General features: G+C 38.9%; 1 protein-coding gene across 4 annotated transcripts in view; it reads left to right on the top strand.

Moving 5' to 3' along the window:
• The window catches only part of MYO1B (myosin IB), a 115,664-nt gene that overhangs the window by 54,468 nt on the left and 34,568 nt on the right, over positions 1–26,628 (top strand). For all 4 annotated transcript variants that reach the window (XM_064451987.1, XM_064451990.1, XM_064451989.1 and 1 more), the window contains exons 5-13: positions 242–346; positions 4,663–4,709; positions 7,340–7,403; positions 17,223–17,321; positions 17,695–17,798; positions 18,677–18,824; positions 19,505–19,623; positions 20,420–20,506; positions 20,826–20,891. In XM_064451987.1, coding sequence (XP_064308057.1) covers positions 242–346; positions 4,663–4,709; positions 7,340–7,403; positions 17,223–17,321; positions 17,695–17,798; positions 18,677–18,824; positions 19,505–19,623; positions 20,420–20,506; positions 20,826–20,891 — 839 coding nt within the window. The remainder of the gene's footprint in view (positions 1–241; positions 347–4,662; positions 4,710–7,339; positions 7,404–17,222; positions 17,322–17,694; positions 17,799–18,676; positions 18,825–19,504; positions 19,624–20,419; positions 20,507–20,825; positions 20,892–26,628) is intronic.

Below are 26,628 nucleotides of genomic sequence, written 5' to 3'. Positions count from 1 at the left end.
TCTTTAGCTTGAGAGTGCTCTAGTTATTTAAGTCCATAGGGCTGGTGATAAATGGCATGGGTCTCACAGCAGGATATGCTCCTTCCTCATTTCCAGATGGTACAACAATGTAGAAGAAAACCGAAGCGAACTGTGCTTACAGTTCCTGTCTGGCATGGTAAAAATGTTACGGAGTCTGCAAATCATTTTATGGCCTATTTGCCAATACTTATGACTGTTTTACTTTGCCTTCTTCCCACAGAGGCGAGCAAACTTGTCATGTCATATGTAGCTGCTGTGTGTGGAAAAGGGGCAGAAGTTAATCAAGTAAAAGAACAACTTTTGCAGTCAAATCCAGTTCTTGAAGGTAAGATTCTAACTGAGCATGTACGAGTGTATTATGTCTGTGTGTATCAGCTTTCCTGCTGAGCTGGTTTGGAAAACTGTACCTGTTGTTATTTCATTGTTATTTGGTGTCCAAAACCATAGGAGATGCTTTCTGTGAAGACAGCTACAAGATTTTATTCAGTTACAGAGAAGGTTTTCTTGACAGTTCAGGGAACCACAGGCCTCTCAGCCTGACTTCGATGCTGGGGAAGGTTATAAAGCAGATCATCTTGAGTGCCATCATGCGGCATGTACAGGACAACCCAGGTGATCAGGCCTAGTCAGCATGAGTTTATGAAAGGCAGTCCTGCGTGACTAACCTGATCTCCTTCTACAACAAGGTTACCCGCTTATGTGGATGAGGGAAAGGCTGTGGATGTTGTTTGCCTGGACTTTAGCAAAGCTTTTAACACAGTTTCTCATAGCACTCTCAGGGAGAAACTGGCTGCTCATGGCTTGGAAGGGTGTAATCTTTGCTGGGTTAAAAATTGGCAGGATGGCTGGGCCCAAAGAGTTCTGGTGAATAGAGCTAAATCCAGTTGGCAGCTGGTCACAAGTGATGTTCCGCAGGGCTCAGTATAGGGGCCAGTTCTGTTTAATACCTTTATTGATGATCCAGACAAGGGGATCAAGTGCACCCTCAGTAAGTTTGTAGATGACACCAAGTTGTGTGGGAGTGTTGATCTACTTGAGGGAAGGAAGGTTCTATAGAGGGATCTGGACAGGCTGGATCGATGGGCCAAGGTCAACTGTATGGGGTTCAACAAGGCCAAGGGTTGGGTCCTGCACTTGGGTCATAACAACCCCATGCAACGCTACAGGCTTGGGGAAGAGTAGCTAGAAAGCTGCCTGGCAGAAAAGGACCTGGGGGTGCTGGTTGACAGCCACCAGAACATGAGCCAGCAGTGTGCCCACATGGCCAAGAGGGCCAACAGCATCCTGGCTTGTATCAGGAATAGTGTGGCCAGCAGGAGTAGGGAAGTGATTGTCCCCCTATACTTGGCACTGGTGAGGCCGCACCTCGAGTATTGTGTTCAGTTTTGGGCCCCTCACTGCAAGAAATACATTGAGGTGCTGGAGCACGTCCAAGGAAGGCAAATGAAGCTGGTGAAGGGTCTAGAACACAAGTCTTATGAGGAGAGGTTGAGGGACCTGGGGTTGTTTAACCTGGAGAAGAGGAGGCTGAGGGGAGACCTTATCGCTCTCTACAACTACCTGAAAGGAGGTTGTAGCGAGGCAGGGGTCGGTCCCTTCTCCCAAGTAACAAGTGATAGGATGAGGGGAAATGCCCTCAAGTTGCATCAGGGGAGGTTTAGTTGGATATTAGGAAAAATTTCTTCACCGAAAGGGTTGTCAGAGATTGGAACAGGCTGCCGAGGGAAGCGGTTGAGTCACCATCCCTTGAGGTATTTAAAATACATTTGGATGTGGTGCTTAGGGACATGGTTTACTGGTGGACTTGGCAGTGTTAGGTTTATAATTGGACTCAATCTTAAAGGTCTTCTCTAACCTAAATGACTCTATGAGAAGAAAACTGTTTCCCTCATGAAGCAAGAGCTTAGGAAGTTAAGTCAAATTTCCCAGACTTCTCCTGCTGCTCTCTGAGGGCATATACTTTCTTAACCCTAACTCGATGATGCTTGGCTGTATCAAAAGACTTAACTTCAGTTCAGCCCCTCTGACTCATTTCCTTCCAGATTATATTACTATAGTCTCTAGAAAACAAACAAGCACTGTAAAGCATTATCTTTATTTTAGGAAAAAAAAAAGGTGAAGAAATGGATCTTAGAAAAAACTAAGCCAATGCATATGCATGCCTGTTGTTCCCCAAGACTTCTTGTTCCCTGGGTCTGGTGACTCTGTTGCCCTGTTTTCCTGACAACTGCCTTTCCTGCTGTCCCATGAAAGACTTCTCATATTTTTTAATTAGTCATTTTAATTTAGACATTGGCTGCCAGAAACAGGATCTTAATTTTTCCTGGAGTTAAGATATATGATCCTCAAAGCTTGCAGTTTTGTCCCATTGTCTAGTAATTGCCTTCAGAAGTGCCTTAGCTAGCACTGACTTATTCAGGTCTATTGTGTTGATTCCTGGCTTGGCCTTTCCCACAGTTGTCTAAGCTATTACAGTGCCAAGGCAAATTCTCATGACCGCTGTAGAATAATTTTGCATTATGGCAGATGATATGCAGTGTTTGTAAGACTGTTGAGTGTCAACATTTTATTTACTGCCTAGCTATCTCTATCTATATATGTGAGGATTTGGAGTTTATAGGGAGCAAGCACTCTACATATTAAACAATGAGAACGGTGGCGGGGGAGGGGGTTCATAAAAAAAAGGGAAGGGAATGCAAAAGTGGGCTGAGAGCAGTGGTAAACCAAATGGGTAAAATGTGGTAATTGACTGTACACAGGCCAAAAATTTTAAGCAAAGAGTCGTAAAGAAAGGATGAAATGTTAAAATTTAAGAATAATAAAAATGCTGGATAAGCCTTTCTTTGATGATCAGATATGTTCCACTAAAATCCAAATGGGGGGACTGCAGTCTTCCATTGTGTTGGATTCACAGCAGAGAGCTGTGTTGCTTTTATCTCTGTCCTGGAAGGCAGATTTCAGATGTAGACAGAAATAGTATGGGAAGTATGGAGGCTTTTCCTGCCAAAGCTGGGTTTCTCCTCAGGGACTGCCAAATTTGTTGGATATCTTTTTGGTTTGTGAATCTTTGTTTTAATGCAAGGGGAATAGAGTAAGATTACAGAAGAGTGCCTTATCATTTTAAGGTATTTGTTCTACTTGGTGCGGTAGTAGCTACCCATTTAGATTTTTTGGAAGGTAGGACACTGGATTATTTCACGAGGCTGCTGAACAAGCCTGGCTGCTTATATACATTTTAGACAGAAATTAAGCATTTGTGGTTAGATTTGTTTTTCTTCGGTTACGTAGTTCTGTTTCAGTTGAGCTGCAGTGCAAGAAAATGACATAAATGTTACATATGCATAATTTATCTTATGGAAATTCTTTTTTTTTTAAGTACAGTTGCTACTGTAAATTAACTTTTAGAAACAATGAACTTAAAGGAATACTGAGGAATGTGTCTTGTGCTTTATAATAGAACATTTGTGCTTGTATCTGTGCTGTTATCAATGACTCTACTGTTCAGCACTGTTTAAGAAAATGCAGCTCAGAGATTTGGTTGTTGAAAAGATGATTTATTGCAGGGCATAACGATTTTAAAAACAATTCTTTCACTTATCCGTGGCCTTCAAGAGCAACAAACTTTTCCTTTTGGCTTCAGTTCTTTGATCAAGAATAAGTCTACTCATGCAAGTTTGTTGAAGCTTAAAAACATGTATTTATTTCTTTCCAAAAAACATTGACTTGACTTGATCTTTGAAAACATATATGCTATATAAATAAATATAGGGATAAATAAAGCCTCCTGTTGGAGTAGGAATGCTATTTTTAATAAAGCAGGGGACACTCCTGTTTGACTCAGGGTGCTTTGACATTGTGCAATGTTAAGAGCTTGAATTGTCCTCGAGTGTGTGTTCTTGGCCTGTCTATGTTCTAAGCTGGTGGCTGCCCATCTGAACATGGCCCTGGGAAGTCCTTTTTTGGAGAGTTTTTGTTGTCTGAAAACTTGAGCTAAAGAAGTTAAATCCAAACTATTCAAAAAGCTAGTTTAGGTCAACCTGAAAAGAGTGTTTTAAACTTCCTTTGTAAATCAAACTTATTTCAGCTGATTAATATTCAGTTTAAGCTAGGATAAATGTGTTGGAATAGTGTAAATAAGTCAGTTTCAAAGCATTGTTTAAGCTGTCCTGTGCAAATAATTTTTAAGTGTAATTTCTTCAATTCTGGCCTCCTCCATCTCTTACCATCTTCAGTTCTGGGAAATAAGATTAATTTCTTTCTCTGAACTGAAGAGAAAGAAGCGTTTCCTAGGTTTAAAGTTATTTGGGTAATAAAAATTTTAATTTTATGATTCAGACCCCAAGGATATACGTTCAATCCAGGTGCAGTTTTGTCTTGGAACCATTTCCCCTTGTATATTTTTCTTTCACATTTTTAAATAAAGGAAGTGTTGATATGAAACTGCTTTGGACTTCCATAGGTGTTTCCTCATTTGTAATCTTCTCTGCACACTCCATCTATCCCCAGTGACTGATACTGATGCAACAAACAGGTTATTGTTTTTCAGAAATCTATGATTCTTTAAATATATAAACAGAGATAATTTAGCATTTAAATATTTTTTTACTGATAGATTTGGTTATCGTGTTTGTTTTTCTCCAGCTTTTGGAAATGCCAAAACTGTAAGGAATGACAACTCCTCTAGATTTGTAAGTATTTTCTTCAAGGCTGAATTTGAATTTCTTTTAGGAGAGCATTTTACATTGTTGGCTGTCTCTGTTTTACCTGGTGTCAGCCATGAAGGCACCTGTAAGGAAGGAATGAATGATTTGGAGAGAGAGCTTTCCTGTAGTTGTCTGAGGACTGTGAGGTTTGGATAAGTCAAACACCTTCAGCAGTAATCAATATTTCATTTTGTACATTCAAGGACATTATCCTTCCACAATGTGTTAGTAGTGCATTATTAGCAGTCAACCCTGCTTTTAAAAGATGCTCAACCTCCTTGTCAGAAATCTTTTTTTCTCATGTGGGCATAGTGTTCTATGGAGAATCAAAGTACAGGTTAAAAAAAAAAATTAGGTTCTGACAGTCTGTGACTGGATGAAAATATAATTACAGCACAGCTGGATTCTTTAATTTTCTGGCACTGGTGGCTTTGATGTCAGTGACCATGTGTCTACCAACTGGTTTGCTTAGCAAGTTGATCTTTGTGCATGGTGCCATTTTCCATCTATGTGTATAAATTTTTTTTGTTACAGTTTCTACTTCAGGTTCTCATTTTCTCTCTGTGATGTTTCAATCTGTGTTTACAACTTTAGTTTTAATATAAACATTTGTAATATTTTTTTGCATGTATTCTTTATAATCAACTGATTACTTTTGGGGGTTTTTAGCATGAAACTGTATGTTAAGCTATAGTCATTGACAATTGAAAAAAAAAAAAGGTTGAAACTAGAGTTGGGAGATTCAGAAATGTGAGCATCCTTCATACTTTCTCCTGCTAAAATCAGAAGACTGAATGTAACTTTGTGTGCAAATTTGCTCACTTGTGTGCAGAAGACTAATACAGAGTGAAATGTGTGAAGAAGACAATAGAAGACAAATCAGTACACTGGAAAAATGATGAGTCATGAGTAGAAGCACATGGATAAAAGCCTTGGCATGTGGTCGTGGCTTTTTTTCCACATGGGAGACTTCTCTCCACTTCCGTTCTGATTCTTGAGGGGTTTCCACACAGCTATGAATGCTCCTTCCGCTGCTGTCATTGCCTGTGCTTGTGAACAGAGCAAAGGGTCTTCATCGCAGGCCCTGCAGGCTCCACAATGTCCATACAAGCAAGGTCAGGGCCAAAATTTGAGGCACTGTAGAAAATTTTTTTGGTTAGAAAGGATAGGAAAAAACTGCAGCTGAAAGAGATGACGTACTACAGAAAGGAGGAGGAGGCAGCGAAGAGGAGAAGAGGTGCTGTTTGCAAACTGAAGCCTTTCCAGGACAAATTCCAACCAACTAGTATTTTGCCTTTCAAGTCCTTGCTTATAAACACAAAGCTAAAAATACTTTTGGAAACATCCAGCTGGCCCAGTCCTTGAGAAATTAAAATTTAATTATCTGATTTAATTCTTTATCTCAGAAATTTGATTCAGCTGAGAATTAACTTCAAACAAGAAAGTACAAGTACTTTCCTGCCTAGCCTGCCCCAGCTGCCACCAGAACAGAGTTTAAGTAGAGTCAAGCCAATCTTGACAAAATACCCAGTAAATTAGAAAATATCTTTGAGGGAGTCAATGTAAAGTGCTTGGTTTTTATGTTCTGTAATTAAAATAAAAAGAGAAAGGAAAAAAAAAAGAAAACTCTTCCTAAATGCAGTCAATAAGGAAGTATAAACACCAGGCTTCTCTTTTCAATAGGTTGTTTTTGTCCTCTGTTAAGTAAGCCCGGAAGGTGGTGAGAAAATTTCTGTGTGTGGCTTGTGGAATTTTGTTGAATTACTACCAAGAGTTTTTATCTTTCTAAACTTCCTTGCCAATGTGCACTGCTTTTGCCTTTTCTAGACAGTATGGGTCTGTCCGTTTTGTCACTGTTAAATGTAGCTGTTACTACATTAAACACTTGTCATATAAATTAAAATGATGCAAAGACCAGAGCGATTTTGTGTAATGTGGAAAAGTCAAACAGAAGTCAAGGAAACACACTGTGCCAGTGCGGCTAAAAATGAAATCGCCTTTGCAGTGACAGTCTGTTAATTGTTGCCTCTGGTCTCCTGAGTTACGAGGCAAAGAGTTCAGTGGGAAAAATCCATCACTTTTACAAGGCAGGCACACGCTTAGGGACAGACACCCCACAATTACTAACAGTAATCTTTGCCAGCCAGTCCTTCAAGCCAAACTGAGCGGCTGTCCTTTAGCTGCCTCAATTCATGCTCCGAGAAGATTTTTACACTGAGAAAATAAGTCTGTGTGGAAGGTAATTCTTCCTGCATTCTTCCATTAATAAGCATGGTAATACCTACAGGGCCACAAGTGTTGTTTGGTGCTCTTGGCGTTCTGATGAAAGTTTGTGTAACGTGGTTTTTCTTCGTATGACCTTAGAAACTGAGAAAATTACTGGGTTGCATTACAAATCTGATTAAAGCTAATTCTCGTTAAAAAACTCTAGCTGTGATAATGCAATTGTCTTAGAAAATTTGAATCGTTTTATGTTTTTCAGAATTTGACAGAGTGTGCAGGAGGTTGCCAGGTTACTCTTTCAGCCTGTAAAAATGACCAACTAACTTCTTAAAAAATGTCTTGAGCAGTTTTTCTTAAACTGAACTTAGTCTTAAAACATGTTGCTTTCACAGGGCAAATACATGGATATTGAGTTTGATTTCAAGGGTGACCCACTTGGAGGAGTTATAAGCAACTGTGAGTATTACTTTTGGTATCAGCATATTAACAGCTTAAAATGTTTTGTTCAAAAAGGAAAATGGTTAAATTATTGAAAATATCCGCTGCGTTTGTCTAATTGAATCTCTCTCCATTATGTGATAAACGCTGCTTTTTAATTTGATTGTTGTTTTGGTGCCGAATAGTGTACCTTAGAGTAAGTGAAAACAGACTTGGAAGAAGTAAGCATAAATAATGAATGTACTTTTAATGTATGTTTAAAAGATAGTGAGTAATGTGTGTGGGTTTGTATATTGTCTCTGAAGCTGCTAGCAGATGGGTAGGGGTATCTGAGGCCCTTTTTATACTTGAATCCCTGGGATCGGTTGTGTTACTTGACTTGATGGGTCATGTATTTATGGTAAATGATGTCTGAGAATACACGGTTTTGTAAGAGTGGTACAAAGTATGCTGGAGAACACCATGAGGTGGGTGTGCTTATTTGGAATCAAAGCATTCTGAACTGACTTTAACACACCTCACAGTGTTGGAAAAGGCTTATCATGAGAGAAGATGAACAGCTGTTGAGTTTAAGGAGGGAAGGGTGACCTCGGAGGTTGTTACCTGACATAAGGATGCTGCTATGAAATCTATAACAAATCGGAAATTTTAACCAGCTCTCTGTTGGGAAGAAAGAGACTGGGGTGCCCGGGATGCTTTGACTTGCTTTCCTTTTGAGAGTTTGAATGCAGCTTTTAAAAGAAATTGTCCTTCTGTGCTATATAAAGCTACGTTTGCTTGTTTTTCTTATTTTTGAAAAGGGATGGAGGAGGGCAGTGAGTGACTATACTAGGTGTCACTGACCTAGCCCTGACCTCACTTCTCAGTCAGCCAAATTGCTGTTTCTGAAGACTGACTTTTGACTCCATTGGCATTTTACTGGTTGTGAAATACTAAGAATCATCCAAGCTGAACTGAACTCTCTCTGTATAATATAAACATTTTAAAACATTGTGAAGAATTTCACGCATAAATATAGATTTTGGGTTTTTTTTTCATAGGGCAAACATTTTTTCTGGACCAGGTCACCTTTTGGAATTGTGCCTGAAAGAGCATGATTTCTGTGACAAGAGTACATCTTGAAACTCAAAGCAGTCACTGTTTAAGTGTTTATGGCTGTCTATTAACTTTGACATTTGACAGTCAACAAAATTACAGGCCAAACATACTCAATGTATTCATCAATAATTCAATGTGAACAAAAAGGTTCTAGCAGGCTAGCTGTTGTGTTTGTTTCTTTTTATTTTGCATTCAAAATAGACACATAAAAATGAACCCTCCTTTGTAGAGCAGACATTCAACAGTTTGTCTTTGAAAGTACTGTGCTGAGTCATCTAATTAAAATATTGTGTCATATCCAAAGGCGATCCAAATAGTTACTCTATAGTTTATCTGCCTTATAAATATTTTCACATTGTAATTATAACATTACATATAATTATAATGATGTGATGATATACGTATGTCAAGGGCAGATGTATTTTTAGATCTTCCTAAAAGATGCCTATTTTAGGCATTGTCACCGTCTTCTCACATTTAATAAATAACTAACAGCAAGAAGATGAATTTAAACTTAAAAATAAAGACCTTATGTGTAAGCCCTATTGCAGAAAAGATGTTGCTTGTTGAACTATGAAACACCCCATACTTGACAGGGTATGCCACAGGTAAATACTGAGTTCCTGTAGCTGCATGTTAATAAAACTCATCTTTGATTTAATGTTAGCGAAATTTGATAGTCCATCCATCTTTGTTTAAAAGAGAGTTTGGATTCTGTACGGTTTTACAGCAAGTTTGTTGTCCTGCCTTAGATCTTTTCTGCACACCTGCAGCATTGCATTGCAACAGAAATGTTTCTGCTGTGAGATATCACCATTGTGGAGATCTTGGGGGCTTAAGTGCTTTTACACCACTTACAATTTACTCTGGTTTTAGTCAAATTTAGGATTTGTCATCTTAATTCATCAAGTAGGAAGTCTAGTGGTTCTGAAGTTTCCTATCCTTAAAAAGGAACGTATGATTACTTTGTTCATAAATTGTCATGGTTTAGCCTCAGTTAGCAACTAAGCATCATGCAGCCACTTGCTCACTCTCCCCACCCCAGGAGGATGGGAGAGAGAATCAGAAGAGCAAAAGCAAGAGAACTCCTGGGTTGAGATAAGAACAGTTTAATAATTAAAATAAAATAGTAATAGTAATAATGGTAGTGATAATAATAATGACTATGGTAATAATAATACTAATAATGATAACATAATAAAAGGGAAAATAATGAGAGAGAGAAATGAAGTGCGGAAAAAAGAGAAAAAAACCACCAAACCACAAGTGATGCAATTGCTCACCACCCGCTGACCGATGCTGCCAGTTCCTGAGCCACGATCGCTGCTTCCCCTGGCCAATTCCCCCAGTTAAGATACTGGGCATGACATCATATGATATGGGACATCCGTTTGGCCAGTTTGGATCAGCTGTCCTGCCTGTGCCCCCTCCCCTCCCGGCTTCTTCTGCACCTGGCAGAGCATGGGAAGCTAGACGAGTCCTTGACTAGTACAAGCACTACCCAGCAACAACTAAAACATTGGTGTGCTATCAACGTTATTTTCATACTAAGTCCAAAGCACAGCACGATGCCAGCTGCAGTGAAGAAAATTAACTCTATCCCAGCTAAAACTATGACATAAATATTCTTTGCTTTCTGACCATCTGTTAGTTTGCTGTTAGTATGATGTGAAGATGATGTAATATTTTGATGAAACTTCAATAGTTGCATCTGATGAGCTTGATTGCCAAACATCCGTGAAAATAGTGGGCATTTTGGATCACAGCCTATGTCACCAAGCTGTATTTCATACTGCGAGTGGCTGGAAGCAGACACAGTGAACATCTAGTTTATTTTGGTGGTAAGAAGGGTAATGAAGGTAAGCTGCTAGTTTTATCAGACTGGTAAAGATAAGCAGAGACCCATTAGGCTAAAAGGTCTTGTTTGAAAAGGTCTGGTCTGTCCTACTCTGAAGTGCTGCGAAGCTCTGTGAAAGGCTAGTCAATCTGCCCATGACCCTTCATGTAGCTTTTGTGACCTTCCCTTGGGCCATTCTCCTGGTGCCCTTTGATGAGCTCTTACTTCTTAATGACAGGGGTTCACCTACAAGTGAACCTTTCATGGGATGGAGCTTGAGGGTAAAATTATCATGGCAATGCATACTGCATATCTGTCCTGTCCAGTTTGCAGTGAATGGAAACGTCCGTGGGCTTTAGCAGGAGCTGATAGATCTGAAATGTTTAATGTGCCGTAAATGGAAGGGTAAATCTTTTGAGTAAAATTAGAATGGGAATAATGAAATGGAATGGATCATAATGGAAGAGCTTTGTAACATCTATTATGTCAGAACTGGTATGTTCCCAAACTGAAGATAATTTTATGTTTGAACAGTGTAAAATACATATAGACACATTACATAAACATTGCCTGGCTGCTCAGAGCTTCTGAGTGCACTGATTTGTGAGGCATTTGACATATTGCTATGTCATGGTGTACAATCAAAAAGAAACTGAGTGTGGAAAATTTGAGATGAACGTGATTTATGCAATCTCTAAGTATATTACTTCAGTCAGGAATTTTTTCCCCTTAGACTACAAAAGAAAAATGATTTCAGGTAGCATGTGTTGTACTCGTTTGTTCCTATGTTGGCAGCAACTGAGGCATGGGGGTGTGCAGGAGGGTGAAGGAGGCTGAGTGAGCTGAAGTGTGTGGTAAGCTTGAGTCATTTGAATCCTCCCTGTTTGTTAGTTTTCTGTGAAGGTCTCAGCTTGTTTTCCTAATGGGTGGGAGATGCTGGAACCTGTGTGAGGTGAGGTGCACAGCCCCAGTGCTAGCTAACAGCCAGCCCTTCCAGTCACAGGCTGACCTGTTTCACGTTTGTGCAGTTTGGAAGCCCAATTTAGTCTTGTGAGCTGTCCTGAACACTAAACCCTCGCTATATTGTCACCTGCGACTGTAGATGTCCCATCACTTTTGTAACAAACACTGGTCCCTGCTTAAAGGTATGCTGGTACTCTAAAATGTGTTAAAAATCAGGTAAATTGAGTATGAGGTGTATCTGCTCTTTCTGTCCTCCCATGGGATATTTATGGTTGCTGCTGTTGCAGTGAACGCGCTTGTCAGCGCTTATGCGCTCAGAGGTGTTTTTTCCAGAGCACTTGTGGAGAAAGGCAGTTGGAGTGTTGGGTAGGTAACTTGCTTTGACCTGAGTGTAATACTGTGGAAATAAATTACAGAAATAATAAATGACCATCAATACTATTCTTAGTTTTCCATTTATTATAACAAACATGTTAACGGGGATGGGAGCAGGAGAAAGAATAGTAGTTTCTTTTCCACCTGTAATTAGAGAACAAAATATATTTTATGTAAAAATGGGTATGTTTGTTTTCAAAGTAATAGGTGGTAATTGCAATAGCTTGTACAGTCTAAAATATGACTCTATCACAGATGCTTCATCTGTTTTGTACTCAAGGCGATGTTTGTGTGCGCACTTGGTTCATTAGTTTTGTGACCAGTTTTGTGTACACTTAGTTTTATGGCTGAAATAGTTTTGCATGGCACAGTCTGAAATGTTTTATACTTGCCGTTGTTTAGACCTTGTAAAAAATAGGGATCTTGTGATATCTATCCCACAATATTTGTCAGTCTTAAATTTTCACATTTAATCTGGGATTTCCTGCTGAAAGATACCTAGCTTTTTAGCTTCAGGTGATCTTTCCTAATCAGTCAAAGCCCTTCTGTGATTTAATGATTAACTAGAAGATAACAGTGATGCAAGGTGAAGTACAGTATCCGTAATGCCTGCTTTTGAAAAGCCATTTTTAATCAGCACAGTGTACTTAAAGTCCAAATAACAAGTGATTAAGAAAGGGCCCTGTTTCACCATTTTTCCAACATCAATATGAAAGAAACCCATGATGATTACCTAAAGCAACTTTTTTAAAGTTAGCAAAGTGATAGTGACAACTTCACAACTTATTCTTCTTTACAACTTGTTTTAAAAGCCAAAGGTAATTACCAACTTAATGACAAACCAACAACTGGGCTGTTGATGTGATTGCTGTTAGTAATCTCTTTGCTCAGGGAAATATGACGCAAATTTTACAGCTAGACATTCTGGAAAAAGATGCTCATTCTTGTTGATTTTTTTAATCCCGTCGCGTTCCAACATGTCCCTTGGTGTTTCAGCTAACATAGCTGCCACCTTTTCAGTAATTGTCTTGCCTAAATTAGGAAATGTTTAAAAAAAAACAAGCACCAACAAAAAACGCTAAACATTTTGATTAGCTCGTTTTTAAACATCACCTATCACTTGAGTAATCAGGATTAAAGACTCCTAAAATTGTGCAATTGTTGGGTTTTCGCTGCACATGCTGCCCAGATAGTAGGTTTTGTTTGATACAATTACGGATTGTTTCATTTAAGAGAACATTATTATAAACTTGGTGGGAAGAATGTGAAAAAGTTCCTGAGAAACCACTACTATATTTTCTTTTTAATCAGTGATTTTTTTTTTTTAATGACAGCTGAAGAATCAAGGTAGGGAAACAGAAAACATAATTTAACATAATGTGGGTGTAGAGATAAGCTACTCTGACCAGAAAATGTTCTGTAACTTTGGCTGAACAGCTAAAAAGGCCCTTGCTCACGGCTGGCTGAAGAGAATATAATTAAACCAAACCTTTTCTGGATTATTCAGAATGTACCAAGGTTTGTTGTTTGTTTGTAGTCTTTACATATTCCTTTCTTGAATGTTGATTGAATGTCTAGTATATTTAGAGAAATACAAATATCCTAAATTTTTTTTTTGCATCAGTCAAGTTCTTGGGTCAAGTAACTGAAAAGAAATCATGTAAATTTGTACATTAGAGTTTCCGGAGGTCTTCAGCATTGATGCTCTGTTTCTTTCATGTTGAGTTCAGTCAAATGGTTTAGCAGGTCACTTACACAGATCTCTTGCATTTAAACCAGTGTTATCTAGGAATAACAAATAATCTTCAGAACCTGAGGGATGTAGCTGGATTGAGTCATGGATATTCAGACAATATGATGCAAGAAGTGCTTCCAGGTTGGATCTTTTGAAAGCAATTTAATTTTTACAGTTGCTTTGACACACACACCGTGTTAAATGTTTCAGTTCAAGCAGAAGCAGTGTTAGATAGTGCAGGAAGAACACCTAATCCATAAATAAATACACCATATGTAGTTCTGTATGTTCTCTCGAGATAATTCTGTATAGTACCTATATATAATTTATATAGACTACATTACAAAATGTAATATATAATATGTATAGAGTTTTGGGGGTTTTGCGTGTGTGTGTTTTCATATAGATAAGCACTATCTGTCCACACAAGCCACTGTAAACAGAATTACAAGGTGGCTGCGTGCAGAAATCTGATGTGCATCTTTATGTCTTCTGACTGTTCAATCCACAGAATTTGTAAGCATGTGAGAGTTACCACAGAATTTACTTGTGCAGTTGTTGCTTTAAGGAAAATATATTTGGTTGACTTATTAAAATGCTAATTAGGGCAAACAAACGGAAGACGTTTTCTTAAGAGTAGGGCAGATGGTCAGGATCTTTTCTGCTGGTCTCATTTCGGTCTGTGTGTAGGCATAAAAGAAAAAAGCAGAGAATGAATGCAGATTTAAAAAGAATTCGTAACAGCTGCTTTGTTAAGGCAAATACCTGATTTTTTTTTCTGTCAGTAACGGCTTTCTGGAGCCTTTTTCTTCCATTACAAAGGCTTTCAGAATATAGAATACTGGGGCTTTGGAAAGCTGACAGTTAATTAGTTAACCCCCTTGCTTCTAAAAGCATATAAATAAGATGAACTGCAGTGAAAAACCCAAGACAGTTATCCTTCTAACATTGCTCATTTAACATATGCTCAAGAAACTGTTTGTTAAACCTGCTGAAGGCATGCATGTAATTAGAAGAAAGCTTACATATAATATTTTGCCAGGATATGTAGCCGAGCTTTTACGACTGCATTTGAGTAAATTTATATATAGAATATTTTTAAACCCAAATAAGCCAAACCACTTCACAAAATGCATTGCTTCAACATCCTTTGAAAATACAGCCGTTTCCTGAAGTGTGTGTAGCCACCACGGGAGCTGAAGTTGTTTATTTCTTTGAGATTAAATTTGGCTGCGATCCGTTCCAATACTTCACCGGAGAACCCTCACAGCCAGCGTGACTCTGAACTGCCTGGTGCTCACCTTGCCTTTCTCAGACCAAGTATTAACACTTGGATGGTGGACCAGCCTCTCCCTTTCAGTTATGAATTAAAAACTAGAGAGGATCAGGTACCCAATATTTAGGCTAACTAACTGCATAGTTAGGATGAACCGCAGCTCAAGGAGGGGAGCCCCAACTTTAGGTGAAGTCAGAGGTATTGAGGTTGCATACTAGGCTGCTGGCGGGAACTACACCTTCTGATCTATGCCTTTCCACATAGCATCAACCATCGGATGTTAGTCATCTGTGATTTAAAAGAAAAAAAGAAGAAAGAAAAAAAAAGACGCCAATAAAACGGAAAAAGCAAAAGTGGAAATCTGTAATCTGCCCCATCCTAATGTAAAGATGAACTGCTGACAATATGGGACAGCCACTTGTTTGGGTGTATCTTGGGTGTACTTAAACATCAGGATGTGCAAAACCTCCAGGTGCTGAAACAGGGCCACCTGTGAAGGAAAGAAACTGTAGGGTTATTGAGGTATAAAAACACAAATGTCTATTCAAACAAGGCTAAAGTTCTGACATGGTGACATGATGCATTAGATGGTGAAGAGGTATTTGTCTTCATACAGTCAGATGCTCTGGTCATTGGGAGCTACGTTCACTGTCACCCACTAAGGTGATTGCACTTCTTCTCTTAAGTAATTGCAAGTTCATTGAATAACATAGTTCAGCTGGTCTGTTAAATAATTGAAACTTTCCTACTACAAGCCAACCAGAAGATTAATACTGTCTGAATTTTGTCATTGCTGTGACTGGCTAATTATTGGAGCAGAAGTTAGTTTTTGAATCTGTCTTGCTGTAGTGTATTTGGAGGAGGGCCTCCTAAGGCTTGTATAATTTTGTGGGTTGAAGTTTAGTCTTTGATTCCTATTCCACGAGAAAGGGTGTAAGCTTGGGTAATTACAGTGGGCAACACAGTCACAACATACTGCCTGTAGCTAGTGAAGATACGAATACACTCTATTACATTCCTCCTTGCTCCTCTGTTCGTGGAGTGAACTCCAGGGCAGATGCTTCCTTTCGGGCCAAGCGCTGGTGTGCCAGAAAGCCGGCAGAGCCTGGGGGCTGCAGCCCGGTGCGGAGGCATCTGCTCCTCTGTGGGAGGGCTGGGGCGGGGTTTGCAGCACAAAGGTGGCTGCACTGAGTGCCATCTCTAACTTTCTGGGTTGCTAAGACTTGAACAGGCTCAATTTCAGCAGAAATGGAAATCTGAGGAAAGGTATCGCAGAATACCTATCAGATATTATAGTAGCCAGGCAGGGGAAGTGTTTAGCAACCCCATGTGTCCTTAAATGTATTGGTGTTCCCTGTGTTTTGCCTTTGTGAAACCTCATCTCAACTTTGTGGCAGCTCTTCTGAAGAGTGACATCCAAGCTGTGGTAATTTCCCTTTTGGGGCTTTATTCTTGCGTGGGCACAGCTTAGACAGAATTTAACCCCTGACAGAGAGAGCTGTGGTGGGTACGCAGTGGTAGGAGCATGGGGGAACTCCTATGCTGTGCACATGGAATGAGGCACTGAATGTTTCTATCTTCATGTCACTGAACGTAAATAGCTTAAGGGAAACTGTACACTGGGAACTGTGGGTTCTGGAAAACATGGTGTGGAGCCCTCGTGTGCCAGTGAGAAAAGAAGGAAGAAAATTCTTTTGGTACAAAAACAGTGAGTGCATTATAAACCTGTCTAGAGGTTCTCTTATCGCATCCCTCTCCCAGTGCGCTGGGGACCACAGCCTCTCAGTGCGGAACAGGCTGAACAACCTTTGTATTGTCACCTTCGTGGTAAATATGATGTAGAGTCTGAAGTGTTTGCAATGTGTTATGAGTCAGGCCGCTTCTGCTGCCTGCCTGGATTCCTACCCTTAGCGATAAGGCTTAGAAATGTGCCCATCACTAATGGCGGTGGATGAAGCAATATTCTTGTCAAACTACTCAATCAATGCAGTGATGCTTTTCAAAGTGCTGCTCTTCCATTTCACTTTGTGTCTTATGATGGCGCTTCTGTCAGACCCATTGGGAATTATGTCATAGTCTGATGCACCTCAGCGTCATAAAGTACTACATGATTATGCAGTTTAAATACTTTCTTTATTTGGCGTCCCCCTTTCATTTACCCATCTTTCGTGTGCTTAGCCTGTTAACATTTCAGTTCTTTTCAAACCTTCACCCGTACAATCATTCTTACCAATCTTAATTTTGTGGTGGTACTGTAAATTGGATGATGGCTTTTGAGCACATTGTCTCCCTGACCTGAGTTTTCTTTGCAGCTCATAGACTGCAGCATTTAGAAGTGTACTGGGCTTACAGCTAGCACATATTTCTCAAATAAGTTATTTCAGCAAATGTGATACATTTTGTTAAGGTTTGTGCCTACCATTTATCATCTTCTAATTTGCTGCTGATGATATAAAGCAATGAAGTAGAAAATGATCGGGGATTATATTCATATTAAAGGGTTTTGCTCCAACAATCTTTCCCTGAACTGTGAGATTTTGTTTGTTTGTTTAGATCTGCTAGAGAAGTCTCGTGTTGTTAAGCAGCCAAGAGGTGAAAGAAACTTCCACATTTTCTATCAGATACTGTCTGGTGCATCGGAAGACTTCCTCTGTAAGTGTTGCCCTTGTGCCATTTTCAGATATTCACATCTTTATATTTAATGTGCTGTTCCATGCACATCATCTTTTGTGGGAAATGTGATATTGATTCATTTTTCAAGTTATTAGTGGTAGTGGCAATAGTAATACCTGAAGTAAATATATGGTTTGGTATTATCCAGACGTCTGAGTCAGAACTGGGTTTGCAATGTATTATGAACAGAGAAGAAAGCCTGTTCTTATTCAGAAGGCTTGTAATTAAAAGATTTTTAAAGAAAACGTAATCCTACTAATAATAAAAACAGTTCTTGACAATACTGGTTCTGGGATAAAAGAACTACTAACAAGAATGCTATTAGTAATGATATTTTTATTTGATTTATTAGGCAAACTCAAACTGGAGCGGGACTTCAGCAGATACAACTACCTGGGCCTCGATTCTGCCAAAGTGAATGGAGTGGATGATGCTGCAAACTTCAGAACAGTTAGGGTGAGAAGTAACGGGGGCTGGGTGTAAACTCCAAAGAGATCAACACTAATGCAGAGGTCTTATGCCCTCGGTCTGGCTGTTGGCGCTGGGCTGGGCTGGGAGGGCTACCTTTTCTGAGTGCTAGCACTCCTTATGCAAGGGTATAGCGTGCTGCACAGGGAAGCTTAGCTACAACTAGAAAATACAAAGAACCAAGTTTCTGGAGTGTTCTAGTGGGAATACAAAAAAAGACCAAAAACAAAGAAAGAAAAGGAAGGGGGGGGAAGCCCAGACCCCTTGACCAGATCATGGAAAAGGATATATTGTGTAGTTGCTTGTGATGGCAGTGACAGAGCTTCATGAACCAGGTGGTGCTGACTAAGTCGAAGGAAGAACAGGGGTGGGACGGTTCTCAGGATGATGTATCATGATGTTTTGGATTGTACTTGGGGACAAGAATAATACAGGACCCTGTTACCCAGTGTATGCAAATTTAGATTCTGAAAGTTCCTGGCTTTTAGAGCAACCGAGTGGACTGAGAAGACAGCAGTACCTGTTCGTTTGACTGTGAAAAATTGGATTGGGTTATAAAGTAAATTAAGTGGCTTAAAAAAAAAAAAAGTACTGTATTTTAGAAACCCATAAATTGAATGATTGAATGAATCCTATAAGTGGACTGGACTGACATGCCAGCTCGATTACCAGATCTCTTTTAATGTCTTTTATATTAAAAAGCTTACTTACCTAAGCGTAGTAATTATATCATGTTCTTTTTGTAGCGGAAGTATTCATAAAACATTTCTAATTTATGCTAATACAGATAAATGGTGAATTTTGCAAGTGTGATCTGCTTAAATGTAGATTCTTTTATCTCATAATTTTATCTGTCCCCTTTCCAGAATGCAATGCAGATTGTTGGTTTTATGGATCATGAAACACAGTCTGTTTTTGAAGTGGTGGCAGCTGTTCTGAAATTGGGAAATATTGAATTTAAGCCTGAATCTCGCGTGAATGGCCTAGATGAAAGTAAAATCAAAGATAAAAATGGTAAGATGAGATTAGTGATGGGAGGAAAAACACTAATTTGTCTGAAGTCACTATTAATTGTGTAGTTTCTGTAGACATACAATATCCTCACAGATGAATTAGATTAGATTGTTTCCAAAACTCACCCGCAGGCAAATGTGGGTTGAATTCTGTGCAATTTCAATCGCTCTGTTTGAAATTCCAAATACGATTATTTTCTTTTTTTCTACTTTATTAACAGTTTCTTCTGAAATGTTAAATGGTGCTATGCATGTCTGTAACTGCTTGGTTATTCTGCAGTAGAGGCTTCTTGTTCTTTTGTAGTATGGAATCTCTGCCTGTAATTTCAGATTCATTTGGTCCTGTTTTTGCAGTTAATATGTTTTGAAAGTTCATTTTTTTCATTTGAAAGTTTTTCATCATGAAACATAGTCTGTGATAAATGGAAGAAAAGTTTCTTCACAAAAATAGCCAGAGAGAAAGTGTTTTCAAAACCAGTAACTCTGTTTCTTCATGCTGTGCATATTTCTAAAACCTGTGCTTGGGGGAGGGTATTGGGGGGACAGTGTGGCTGGGGGACATTTCTGTTGAAGAAAACCCGTTTTGGGAAAACACTGAACTAAAAAGCTAATAGTTTTGGGGAAGAAAAAGTAACAATATGAAAGGATTCATTATATTTACATGCTCCTTTTTTATGCTAGAACTCAAGGAAATCTGCGAGTTGACAGGTATAGACCAGTCTGTATTGGAAAGAGCTTTCAGCTTCCGGACGGTTGAAGCCAAGCAAGAGAAAGTTTCAACAACACTAAATGTGGCTCAGGTAAAAAGAGGTCCTGATTTTAAAGGAAAGAATAGTTTTAAATGGCAATTTGTTCTACATGACTAAACCATAACTGCTCAAATAAAAACTACAACTAATAGGCTGTACTGACTAAAACATATCACTAGGATAAGAGTGTTTTTTCTTCAGCAGTTTCTAAGTGTTCAAATATACTGGATATTTTGCGTTTATGTGTGAATTACCTCAAACAGATGAGGGGTAGGAAAAGGTTGCAAGGAATGAAAAAATGAAATGGTTCTGTACAAAACGTATGTCAAAAGTATTATGCAGACTGTTTTCATTTAGAGCAACTGGTGTAATTTCATGTGAGTTGTATGCCCGGGGCTGCTGAAAAAATTGCTGCTGCCAGTGTGAATCTATCTTTCTGTAATGCTGCAGAGCCAGTGTGATTGCCACCTGTGTCTCACCAGCTCATGCTAGCAGGAATGTCGTTTCCCTAACCGCAGCTGTGCAAGTCCCTTTGCTTAGGATTAGGATGGGGGATGTGAGTGTTTAGAGGATGTCCAGATGAGCAGGAAGGGAGTCGAAGTGCCCTGATTGTGGCTGCTGTTCCAGCCAGCCCGCGGCCAGGAAGGCAGAGGGGTGCACCAGTAGGTCGCCAATGCTGCTGAAGTGTCCTGGCACCCCTGGTCTGGCTCCAGTGCCTGCTTAGGTAGAGGCACCGCTGCCTCTACCTAATTCTCACTCTGTTCGTAGGACCTTTAAGATAGGTCAGTTACAAGAAGTTTGTGATTAGCCCAGCGTTTTTAACATTTTTCTTCTTTCTTCTGTTTAGGCTTATTACGCCCGTGATGCTCTGGCTAAGAATTTATACAGTCGACTGTTCTCTTGGCTTGTTACCAGAATCAATGAGAGCATTAAGGTATTGTTGTCTTCTGCGGGCAAAAAAATCAATAGAAGTCTTTTAAATTAAAGTGAACAGTAAAGCTGTATTTGCCAGTGTCATTCTTCCTGGTTGTACACTGTTACACATGGTACAGGTGGATAACTGTATCACAGTTCAATATATTGTTATCTCCTCTGTTTTAAGTTTATGAAAATATTCACGTCGTATTTTGGGAAACCATACTTAACATTTCAGCTTGCAAAATTTGACAGTCTACTTATGAGATACGTTAGTTTTCTTGAATCCTGAGTGTGAAGTATACAGATGATTGACTCAATATTTAATTTTTTTAAAGGCGCAAACAAAAGTGAGAAAGAAGGTAATGGGGGTGCTGGACATCTATGGCTTTGAAATTTTTGAGGTAAGACCTTTATAAGGGTAAACATTTAATGTAAGGCTGTTATTAAAGCTTAATAGAGTAGTTCATCAGTTTGTAATCAGAATACATTGAATTTGAATCATATGTGTCTTTCCTGACCAAAAAAACCCCAAACCAACCAACCAAAACCCCCAAAAAACCCGAAAACAAACCACTAGAAAAATTAGCATGTCTGGCAATTGAAACAAAAATTTATGAAAGCCAAACTTGTGGTTTTACACCATAGGTAAATAAATATCTATGATGGGTAAACTAAATACATTTTGTTGTGACATACATTCTGAGCATAAGAGAAACTCTGTAGTGTCATTTCTGCCCTAAGGCATTTTGTGGATGTCTTTGAACAAGCTTCATTTCCTTTAAAAAACGCACCAAAAACTATACATTTCTTGCCTGACAAAATTAAACAAGGAATTATACTCCATTTCATCTCTATTCACTTAGATAAATATTCTGTACCAATTCCTAGCTAACGTTCTGTGGCTCACTGCTGTTTGTTTATGGTAGTATTTTTAGACTGGTGATATTTTGAAACAAAAACAACCGACGACAACTTTTTAATTGGGTTAGAGAACACCGGGGGAGGGAGTTTTCATAAATCTTGTTCTGACAGTTTGTTTTAAGAGATTTATAGATCTTGGTTGGAATCTGTGTAGTGTTTAAACTAGAAACTCAATTGGGGAGAAAAATCAGTAGAAAACATGTAATCCTTACCCACTTCCCTACATCCCTCTTGAAAATCCAGGGAGTATGTTTAAACTGTGCAGAAGATGGGAACAATCCAGCAAACAGTAATTATACATGGGGGGATGGTGTAAGTTTTATTTCAGAAGCATAACATCAAAGTATGTGCAAATGAAAATACCTCTATGAAGAGGAAAAACAAAGCTGGTACTTGCTTCAAGGGTGTACTAAGCTAGGTTATATTGTTTGCATTAAACATAAGAGTGTATTTATACAAATACATTGCAAGCAGTCAGGTGGCTGAATGGAGGTCTTGGTGCCAGATCTCTTTGCAGCTGTTCCTTGGCGTACCTTTAGAAAGGTGGACACTGAAATGGTACTACTGGCATCTTTGGGCAGGACTCTTGTTTTTAATAGCTCTTTTGTGTTTATTAAGGGTAAGCATGTAGGGTGGGGTAGGAGACAGAAGCTTGCACTAGCACACAAGCCAACTGAGTAATTTTGTTTGTGGCATGGTGTTCAAGAGTCAAGATTGTTTCTTGCATGTGATGGTCTTTTTTTTTTGTGGGAGTTCAACATCTTAGAAGGTCGTAAGTAATAGTTGAGTACAGGAGGTCTAGTTTTACAGAAAATGAAAAAACAAGGCTCTTTTCACTTACCTTTCGTACTGAATGACAATGTAGCTTTCCCAATTCATTCAAATTCAAAAGCTTTAAAATCATATGGGTAGCTATCGTTCACTCCTTTAAACGTTGAGTATTGGTTCTACTGGAAAAGGTGAAAAAGATTTGCCTTGTGACTTGAGGATCAAATTCATCAGTACATTCATACAAGACAGGATTCTTCCTCTCATGAGTTAACACCTGCAGTGAGAGCACTAGCCAAGCAGCTTGGTTCAGTGTCACAGAAATTATGGAATTATTTCTGAGCATTCAAAATGGGAATCAGATAGTATGCCATATTTTAATTTAAAGATGTTTGAAACAGAAACTTGATTGGTTAGGTTTCTAGAGGTATCTAGTACAGTTACCGGTATTGGGACTGTGTGGCAGTACTGTAATTCAAAGGGTGAATGATAGAAAAACAATCCATTAGAAAATCCTGAATCAGCTGTATTTTCAGTACTGCCCATTTAGCCATACCTGTGTTCCCAGACAGGTTAATTTTGTAATCAGAAACTGCTGACTTATTCTCAATTGAAACAAAAGCAAAGATATTCTTTCAAGTCAAAGCATAACTGGTCTTGTGGTTGCTTGAATGAATGTCTTATTATAAGGTCAACTGAGAGGATGCCTGCCAAATATTGTTATGCCTTGAGAAAATGCTTACAAAGGCAATTATTGTTGAGAATTTAAGAAACCACTTCACAGAAAATATATTCTTTAAAGTTAGTTTTATTAAAACAATCAATAAATGAATGAAATTTTAACACTGCTTAATACTGTAAATCAAGGAAAATTCAATAATGTGTTAAGATTTGTAGCATTAAAAGTATAGTGGAATTTGGAGTGTTTTGCTGTGTGGTACATTTGTAAACACGATGGCTAAACGTTCAAAATATTAGCTGAGGTGTAGCTAATGGTAGTAACTATATCCATCTAATTATAAATTACTTAAAACCTCTGACTAAAAAAAGTGCAGTTCCCTTTTGAATCTAATCCTCAAGTCAGATTTTTATTTTCATGTCTGTTCGTGAAGGTTACAACTAACATCATCTCTAAAAAGAGTTTTTTTGGCAAAAGTGTATTTTAAAGACTTCTTAATCTATAAACTTGTGTGTTTTAAACTTGTAAGCTATTTGATATGCCTGAGGTAAAAAGGCCTACTTTAATCATATTTCTACTCAGGACGCAGGCAGGTTTATCATTAGTGCATGTCCTTGTTACCTTGGAGACAGAACATATCTGAAAACATGGGAGTAGCAGGAGTTTTTACATACATGCTAAATACACATGAAGCTTAGTACCACTGAAATAAGTAACAAGATACGTGTTTACTAAAGGGAGATCTTCCTGCCCCCCACCCCCTTAGTATTACACTTACCCATCAGGATCGCTGAAAGAATAAACTAATGATATTCTAGTTTACCTGTTTTGTCCTGAGATTCTCACTTAAAAGTTATTGGAATACACTATAGAATAGTCTGCTTCCACTGCAAAATCATCAGTTTGCTACAGATTTTTGAGGTTTTTGTTTTGTTTCATAATGGGCAGGGCAGACAATATTTCTTGGGCCTTATTCCTGTTTAGGATGATTCCTTAGGTCATCCTACAATTTCTCCTGTAGGAAGAGTAAAGAAATACAGATTTACCATTCTGAAGGACCCTACACTTCACCTTCTGATAACAATAGCAATCTTGTTCTATTATATGCAAATTGAAGCTTCCATAAATGAGACTTTTCCATCTGTTTTTTGAAAGATTATTTACTGTCCACTGTCTTTTCTACAGTTTTGTGTAATTTAAGCTGAAGTTAATTTACCAAGTAACCGAAGGTTTCTTGAAACTTAACAAAGGAAAGATACTGCAGTATTAACGCTGGCATATACTCTTTGGGATTTGGTTTCTGCTAGAATTTTTATTAAGCACAAACCCCATGTTTGAGACAAACCAAGAAGCTATCCAAAAAAGCAGATTTAAGGACTTGGCTGTCCAAAAATTCAGATTAGGGATTTTAAATCTATCGATAATCCTCAGCCTCTGTGAGTTTGGCAGATGTAAACAGCAAGCTTGGCTAAACAATTCACAAAATAGGTGCTGTAAAGCTGTGTTTGTTTTTGAATCCTGCCGTGCCCTTTGTGGTAAGGTGTATGCTGGGACCGAATGTTTTCAAAGTGAAAAGCTGAAATTTTGGGTGTCTCTGTGTGAACTGTCTATGGTCAAGGATTTTTAGGGACTAGGATTAGAGTGAAAATGCAAACTACAGGACCAGGTTGGTTGTGTAATGCTGCTGGAGCTTGAGCTATGGATTGAAGCCTGACACTAATTGCTCCAAGTATGTTTATCCACATTTTTGAGTGGTTGCACGTGTCTGCAGTCTAGACTGTGATTTGAGATGGGGTAGGGATGGTGGTTGGTGACACTGGGAATTTCAGAGACAGCTCAGTTGCAGACTTCCTGGGGTAGGTTTAGGGCTGGTCCCATTTCATTCCATGTTTGATTCTGTATTTATGGGCAGAAGCAGTTTCTGCATCTCTAAAAACTGTTGGGGTAAGGTTGTGGAAGGGGTGGCGTTTGTGAAAAAGAAATGAAGGCTGTAGAAGGCAGATGTCTGAGGGCCTGGCAGGTTTCAACAGAGATGAGCAAAAGACTCATTCTGTTTGGTCTGGATGTTTTGTTTTGTGTCATTAACATTTCCAGGGTAGACAAGGGCTAGGGTATGTAAAAATGAATGTCACGGAGCGAGTGTGAATATTACATTCTGCCTAGCCTTCAGAGATAAAAATGTCCGTCTGTGCTAGTTGGCTTCTGAATTTTCAGACACCTCTATGTAGCTGGACTATATGATTTGGAGTGCCATTTTATGAAAGTTAAGGCTGCCAAAAGAGGCGTATTCTTGAAATTTGCCAGGCCCTGAGAAGACAGTTTGAGAGTGTGAATGCTTTCTGCTCAACCTCTTGGTGGAGCAGTTTATTCCATGAATTTTAGCCTGACAAGAAGTGGGGATGTGCTGGGTATAGAGCTGGAAAAGTAAAGGCTAAAGAAAGAGAGGGACTGTTTCCATTTGGCCCTCAGATATCTGCTGAGGGTTGACCTGAGGTGATATGAATGCCTTGTCTTTGGGGACAGCATCTGACCAACTCCTTTTGCTCCAGGTACACAAAAACATGCAAAGGTGTGGCAGCATCCATCACATTCTGTATAAAACTCAGCAGTAAATAAAAATACCACCAATAAAAGAGCCAAACAAGCCACCCAGCGGTAAAACCAGATCCATTTCTCACCATCTGTGATGCACTTTGATAGTACTTCTATTTATTTATGGCAATTAGCTAGTTTCTTGTGTAGAAGTCCCTTGTGATGGAAAGAAGCTTGGTCATGTTGCATGTACTATGTAAACTGTTATCTGGACATTGATAAAATGCCAACACCTTTACTGAGGGAATCTGTTAAAAATATGAAGAATGTAGTTTCACGTACATAGTTGTGGTAATTATCTATTTTCAGGGGTAGCCAAATAAGGAGGGGGTAAACATTGAAAATATCTTTGAGGTGTTTAAGGCATGCAAAAATTGGAGAGGTGTTTCCACTTTTACCACAAACCTATACCACAGCTTGGTCCAGTTGCTGAATAGTTGCTTTGTCTTTTTCTATCCTGTTCATTACATGAAGGAAATTACAGGTACAGAGCATGCTGAGCTCTGAGACATTGCTGCTGGCCCAGAGACTGACAAGTGGCAGTGCCAACATGCACGTACCTGGCCCTCTATTCAGTTTGCGCAGGGCAAAGTCCAGTCTAGTGTGAAAGAGGAGAACTGAATTTTTAATCTATAATTGATCAACTACATCAGCTTGCAGTTGTTGTGTAAGAGGGGAACTTTACAGAGAGGGACCCTTGGTTGAACTACTAGGTGCTATGGAGATTCAAAAATACAGTTAAAGCAGTAATTTCCTTAAGTGCTAGAATGCTCAGAAGCAGAGGTGCATTCCAGGAAGTTAATCACCATTTAATTAATCACATTATAATTTAAGTATTTAGAGAGGCTTATTTTGCAAAACGCAGGTTTATGAAGTAAATCCCGTTGGCCGGCTGTTTTCAACAGAGAAAGTATTTGAAACGCTGGAGCAAATGCACACAAATGCTCTGCTTCAGGTTGTGAGAATAACGTTTTGCCCTACAGCAGCTATTCTGTCTCAGTAGATTAATGGATATGATTATATAATAGGTTCATGCCTATTTCTAATTCCTGTTGTTCCAGGACTGTAATTTATCAGGTTGTTTTTGCTGAAGTGATTGTACCTAGGTTTCCCTGTGGATTACACATGCATTGTGTGCACTGGATTCACTGTAGTTTCTTGCCCTTCTAACACCAAAT

This window comes from Phalacrocorax carbo, chromosome 5, assembly GCF_963921805.1.
Source record: "Phalacrocorax carbo chromosome 5, bPhaCar2.1, whole genome shotgun sequence".
NCBI classification, from domain to species: Eukaryota; Metazoa; Chordata; class Aves; order Suliformes; family Phalacrocoracidae; genus Phalacrocorax; species Phalacrocorax carbo.
Note: the sequence above shows the minus strand (reverse complement) of the source record. Positions and strands in the feature narration are given on the sequence as shown.